This window comes from Apaloderma vittatum, unplaced genomic scaffold (genome assembly GCF_000703405.1).
Source record: "Apaloderma vittatum isolate BGI_N311 unplaced genomic scaffold, ASM70340v1 scaffold29346, whole genome shotgun sequence".
In the NCBI taxonomy this organism is placed as follows: domain Eukaryota; kingdom Metazoa; phylum Chordata; class Aves; order Trogoniformes; family Trogonidae; genus Apaloderma; species Apaloderma vittatum.
In genome coordinates, this window is record NW_009721874.1 from 2228 (window position 1) to 8897 (window position 6670).

At 57.6% G+C, this 6670-nt stretch overlaps 1 protein-coding gene across 1 annotated transcript in view; it reads right to left on the reverse strand.

The window, feature by feature from the left end:
• PKD1 (polycystic kidney disease 1 (autosomal dominant)) overlaps positions 1 to 6670 on the reverse strand; it is a gene marked incomplete at both ends in the record, with an annotated part of 48959 nt that overhangs the window by 2223 nt on the left and 40066 nt on the right. The window contains 7 exon segments of the mRNA XM_009871555.1: positions 323 to 605; positions 1292 to 1460; positions 2225 to 2352; positions 3220 to 3359; positions 4090 to 4284; positions 4845 to 5047; positions 6025 to 6143. Of these exon segments, the coding sequence (XP_009869857.1) occupies positions 323 to 605; positions 1292 to 1460; positions 2225 to 2352; positions 3220 to 3359; positions 4090 to 4284; positions 4845 to 5047; positions 6025 to 6143 (1237 nt within the window).

The window sequence follows — 6670 nt, forward strand, 5'->3', positions numbered from 1 at the left end:
CCCAGCTCCCTCAGCCTGTCCTCGCAGCAGAGCTGCTCCAGCCCCTGGATCATCTTTAGTTCAAAGTGACCAACGCCGCCCTCGGGGGAGCTCAGGCGATGGGTGCCCAGAGCCCTCTGTGCAGTGACCGAGAGGGAAGGTGACGCACTGACCATCATAAGAAGCTGCAGCGTGACGCCCGCGCTGAGCCGCAGCAGCGGGAAGGGGCTGATGGTGACGGCGGCGGCAGTTCAAAGTGACCAACGCCGCCCTCGGGGGAGCTCAGGCGATGGGTGCCCAGAGCCCTCTGTGCAGTGACCGAGAGGGAAGGTGACGCACTGACCATCATAAGAAGCTGCAGCGTGACGCCCGCGCTGAGCCGCAGCAGCGGGAAGGGGCTGATGGTGACGGCGGCGGCAGCCTGACCGAAAAAAACCCTGGCGGCACCTCTTAAAACCCTGGCTGAGAGCAGCACATTCCCTCCCCCCCGCCACGCTTACATGTTGTCGATCCAAGCGTGCCGCTGAAGGAAATTCAGCTGAGCCCTGCTTTCCTCCAGCGAAGCCCCCAGCTCCTGGATGTAACCGCTGCTGTCGTAGAAAGAGATGTAACCCCAGTACCAGACCCTGCAGAGGAAGAGGAGCCACGGATGAGAGCTGAAGGCCACAGCAGCCACTGGTACGGTCTCCTACGCGGCAGGAGCAAGCGTGCAGCCGCAGCCCCTGACCTGTGCGCTGCAGATCCCAGGGCAAAAGCTGCCTCATTACTCATTTCTCAAGACAAACGACCGGAGTGCGTTGATCACCTCAGTGTTCCCAACCTCAGAAGAGCCCCAAGCCCTGTGCTGCCCCAGACTTCAATGAAGACATATCCAGGAACAAACCAGAGCAGAAACCAAGAGTGATTTATGTCCCAATCTCCCATAACCCACTTTTAACAGAAAGCCAGTGCTGTTCTGTGGTCGCTGCAGGCGCCGGGGTTACCTTGTTCTGCCCCGGGTTACCTTGTCTCTGCCCTTACAGCTGGAGAGCTGAACCCTCTGCCCCAGGCCTCCAAGCACAGCAGCACGTGCTGGTCAGACAGCTCAAGGCAGCACACACACCTCCGGGGAAGCTGGGGGAGCTTCCACCATTCACGCTGCCAGCGTGGACACGTTTAGAGAAAGCATTTCTGTGCTTATTTGCACTTTGCCAGGCTCAGGCGCCGCCGTTGGCCTCACCGAGGCAAGGAAACCACCCTGGGCATCAAACCAACCGGAAAGACGCAAAAAGACGGAGCTGGGGGTGTGGGTGCAGGCTGGGAAGCTCCTTACCCCATCAGGTCGGGCGGTGAGTAGGACCACGCAGCTGTCACGTTCGCAGCCGCCCTTTCCCAGCCGGCGGCGTAGTCAGCGGTAGAAAACCCATGGGAGTCGACGCAGTTTCTCCTGGCAGCCATGCCCATGCCGTGGAGGACATCCTGGGCGCTGCGCTGGCACTCGGCTGGAACGAGACCCACACGGTCACCCCACAGGGAGCCTGACACTGCCCAGGGGCACTGAGGCAAGCAGCTCAGCTTTCACACCTAGCAGCTCCCTTCTCCCCCAGCCCGCTCCACCTCCACGGCCTCAGCCGCGCCTCCAGAAGTCAAGTCAACCTCTCTTTAGCGAAAATCATCTCTGCAGGAGCACAGCCAGAGGCCCACACCAACAGAATCACCTTAGAACACTTTCAGTTGGAAGAGACCTTCAAGATCACCGAGTCCAACCTCTGTCCCAGCCCTGTCAACACCACTAAACCTTGTCCCTCAGCACAGCATCCACCTGTCTCTGAAACCCCTCCAGGGATGGCGACTGAACCCCTCCCTGGGCAGGCTGCCCCAATGCCTGACAACCCTCTCAGTGAAGAAATTCTTCCTCACATCCAACCTGAACCTCCCCAGGCCAACTTAAGACCACTTCCCCTCCGTCCTGTCACCCACCAGGAGGGAGAACAGACCAAGCCCTGCCTCGCAACACGCTCCTGTCAGGGAGCTGTAGACACAGATGAGGTCTCCCCTCATTCTCCTCCTTTGTCCTCGTATGACACAGTCTCCAAATCCTTGGAGATTGGTAGCCCGCCCCTGTGCCCTCTCCAGCAAAGGAAAAACCTGCCCTGGTAACCTCTGCTTTGCTTCCTTCAGCCCCAGCTGCATCCAGGCCCAGCCCTTTCATGCCTCTAGGACCGTCACCATGGAGTTGGTGACAGCAGAGCCCTTGCCCACCTACCTTCGCGCAGCCTGAGCTGCCGCAGCCGGGCGCTGCCCAGCGTGGTGCTGTAGCTCTCCTGACCCGAGCGGTTGTTGTAGAGGTAAGGGAGGAAGACCCGTGACATCCAGACCCAGAACTGATCTGACCTGCGACAGGGAAAAGGCGTGAGAGGCAGAGCTGGGCTGGGGTCAGGAAAACGTTTATTGGACATGCAAGACCCTAAAAGCGCTTGGATCCACTTGGCACCCAGAGGAGGATCGGACCAGCGGGTCTGTGGCAGTGAGGTGGAGAAGAGATGATATTTAGGGACCATATTCTGCTCTGTTCTCCCCCTTCACACCACTTTCACCCCAGAAACTCCACCGAGTTCACTGGAATCATTCTTGATTCATATTGTGGTGAATCAAAGTTTCAGCGACTTTGCGCAGCACAGACAAGTCGCGTCTATTTACCCAGAAGAATCAAAGAGCACGACAGGTACAAGGACACTGCTGATCCCAGGCAGCTGTCCCGAGGTCAGCCTGGGCTGCTGGAGTTTGCAGAGGTGTGGAAACTCAGCTGGGAAAATTTAATCTATTTAAACCATATGTGCAGAGCAAGGCAGGGAAGGAAGAACTCTATTTACAGGAGATGTTTTTTTTTTTTGTTCTCTGCTTACAGCTAAACCCTCCAGTTATAAATCTTGGAGAGAGAGCAAACTTGCGTCCTTTTAACCAGATACAAGAAGATAAACACCTCCCATTCACACAGTCCCTTCCCACCAAGGAAATAATTAGAATTCAGAGAAATCCAAGTTCTCAACCCCCACAGGTTCCTCTGTTCTCCATGGAAGCAGAACCACGGTTACAAACAGGGAGCTGCTCACTGCGGAGCACGAGAACCTCTTACAGGAGCAACTGCAGAGCAGGAACCCAAGAGGCAGCCCCAACCCGCTCCTCACTGCGGCCCTGTACGGCTTCTCTGACACAAACCAAGATCTCCCTCCTCCCCGTCCCTGGGGCTTTCGCAGCTACCTCTTGATGCGGAGGAACTCGTTGCTGCCCAGCTGCTGCTTGATGGAACTCTGCAAGAGGAAGGCGCGGCTGTTGCGGGAGGTGTCGCCGTAGTTGGTGAGCAGGATCACCAGCAAGAACATCATGTAGATGAGGAAATTCTGGCAAGCAGAGAGGAGAAAGGGATTGCACACCAGCACGGAGAGGCTGGTTCCCAATCCTGCAGAAAATCAGTGCTTTCCACCACCGTGCAGCTGGACCAGGACCCCGAGCAGGCTGCTCTTTCTTTTTCCGTACGGGAAGTGGCTTAAAATGAAACCCAGACCACGGCGCATAACAGCACCACACATTTCTGGTGATATGCATTGCACAACCTCCCTGTGCGAGCTCCTACACGCCGGCAGCTCGGCTTATAGGATAGCTATGGGGGGTTTCCATCCTTTAGAGGGAAAGTACCTAGTTAAATACAACTTGACTCATTAGAGCAGCTGTGTGTCCCCAGCACAAGCACGGAGGGTGAGCACCGAGTGAGCTGTCAAAGAGATCGAACCTTCTGCTCCCAGACAGGGAGTTACACGTTTCAAAAGACCCGACTGGCCGCGTGCAAGCCGGTGTCTGCTCCACACTGCAAACCTTGCCCTGACCTCAAACACCGGAGTCGTGGAGTCAAACACACCAGCCCCTCCAAAACAACCCCCCCGCAGTCCTGCTTTCCAGCCCCCTCAGATCTCTGAGCGCTCCAGCCAGTCTTTTACAGATGGGGAAACTGAGGCATAGACTGGAGACAGGCTCCTGCTGGCTCAGGAGATCACAGCTGGACTGGGAGGCCCCACGCAAGGACACAGCTCCCAGAGCCAACACTGCTTCTGCCCCCAGCACCAGATGTTTTACCTTCAGCATCCTGTGCAGCAGCTTGACCTTCCTGGCCTCCTCCTTGGCCTGGAAAAGGGCAAACCCCTGGGGGGGTCGCACTTTGCTGATCTTCTCAGAAACGTGCTCAACAAACGGATGCTCCACCAAGGTATCGTCTTCCTCTGGGTGCAAGCGCTTGGCCACCAGTGAGAAATAGAGGGCTTCCAGCAGAACCTGGGGACACAAGCAGAGCCGTGAGCCTGCACAGAGCCGGGCCACTAGAACCACCACGTGCAGCAGCTCCTGCGGGGCTTTTGGCACAGGCAGCGAGCGTGGAAGTGCTGCTGAGCACTCTCTTGCAGCAGCCAGGTGACCTCCAAAACAAACTGCCACCAGCCCTGCCTCTCCTCCTGCTGCTGGCGCACATATCCTTCCCCTCCCGCAGGGATATGAAGATGGGGAAGAGTATCCAATCCATGCAGTGTCCCGTACGACTTGAGCAGTACCTGGACAGGGTGTTAAACACAGCTAATCACAGAATTCCAGAATGGCTTAGGTTGGAAGGGACCTTAGGGATCATCTCACCCAACCCCTGCCATGGGCAGGGACGCCCTTGACCAGCCCAGGTTTCTCAAAGTCTCGTCCAACCTGGCCTTGAACATCTCCAGGGAGGGGGCAGCCACAGCCTCTCTGGACAATCTGTTCCAGGGTCTGGCCACCCTCGCACTGAACAATTTCTTCCTAAGATCCAACACACATAGAGGTAGGTGCTTGTATACATGTGTTATCCTTACCTTCAGGGGCTCCCAGACCAAGAAGGATGCCAGAAAGCTGAAGATCCCTGAGATGAGCCACATGAGGGCAACGCTGGAGGAAAACCCCACCCCGATCCAGACAGAGACCCCCGTGGAGGTGGCGAAGAGGAGGAGACTGATACCATGAGCCAGATAGGAGCACCAGGGCGGCAGCAAGCGCTTCCTGAACGTCTGGTCTGCAACTGGAAGGAGAAAGGAAAACAGCATTACTGCAGAATGGTCCCAATGGGCAGAGGAAGGGCTGAGCACACCGCTCATCCCAGCGGAGAGCTTGCCACCAGCCCCAGTGAGTCTGGATTATCCTGAGCATCTCCCACTAAGCAGCAACATGAAACAGCCTCAGAAGAGCAGCCTCCCAGCAGACAACAGGGCAGGCAGGAGGAGACGGGATCCTGATTCGGGCAGTGGGATGGGTTCTCTGCTTTCTCTCAGAGCCCCAGGACACTGGGCATGCCCAGCCTGGGCAGAGCTGTTGCTGTCAAACCCACGAAAAGCCGCACAGATTTGTGGCTCTGGCTGCCTGCGGATTGCCAAGCCATCCTGCCCCGGGGCACAGCCGCTTTCCCCCACCCACGCAAATCAATGCCCGCACAAAGATACTGCACCCATCCATCAGCTGAGGTTTTAATGGACCCCAGAGGACTGCCCCCGTGTCCCACCTCCCACGCTGCAGCCTGCCCCAGGGAGGCTGTGCCTCAGAAAGCCCACAGCTCACGCTAACAGAGCTGATGCTGAGCTGTTCCGGGAGGCACCCGGGCACTTATCACCCCCCAGACTTTGCGAGGCCTGACAGCTCACCCCCTGCCCTGTGCCAGCCCTGCCGGTGTGTTTGCGACCCAGCAGGAAGCATCTCTTCTCTGCTTTGTTTGGGGGTTTGAACTTTCCTCAGTGTTTGACTCCCTCTCCCCTCTGGTTATGCGCAGACTCTCACGCTGGTGGATGAAGGGACCGATGGCCACAGAGAGCAGAGTCACTGGGGAAGCAGCGAGCGGCGCTGCCCTGGGCTGCACGGCAGCGACCGTCACAGCTCAAGCGGTGGCCCTCAGCTTACTGAGATTCAGGCTCTGAGAGAAGCTGGAAACAGCAAACACACCCCAAGCAGGGCAGCAGCCTCTTCTAAAGCTCCTTGGGCCAACAGCCCCTCTTCCGGCCCTCCTACCTGTCCAGGTCGACTTGGCTGATCTGCTCACTTCCCTGGGAGGAGCTGCCACGCTCTGGCCTTTTTCATTCAGCTTCTGCATCATGACGGTCTCCACCTTCTCCCCGAACACGCTGGACCTGCCGAGGCAGAGGGGCGATACTGGTGAGCCGTGCCACCGCCGTCTCTGTGGTCAGTGGGCTGGCACCACAGCAGACTAACCCTGGTGCTGACAGTGCAGCAGCCCCAGACCAGTTAGAGGCTTCTAGAGCAGCGAGCACAGGCTGCTGAGGAACGTGGAGAAGGGTGAAAGTCTTTCCCCTCCAGCAGTGAGATGCCCGCCTGGCTGGGGGGTGCTCATGGTCCCAAAGCAGGGGGCTCTGGGCATGGTAACAGAGATTCGACCCTGCTTCTCCCTCCTGTCAGTGCCACGAAGCAAAAGCACGTCCCAGCACTCTGTTGGTGGTCCACAAAGCTCTAGAAACACTTCTTCGGGTGGGGCTTTAAGGGGATATTTACAGGTGGCTCCAGGAAGGGTGGTGCTCCCAGAGCTCTGGCCAGGACAAGGACCACAGGAATCACGGCCAGCGAGAACAGAGACTCATGTCAAGGCTGTTGCTGGGTATTTGCAATATCCCCAAACCCAGCCGAGCTCTGCTCGCAGGGG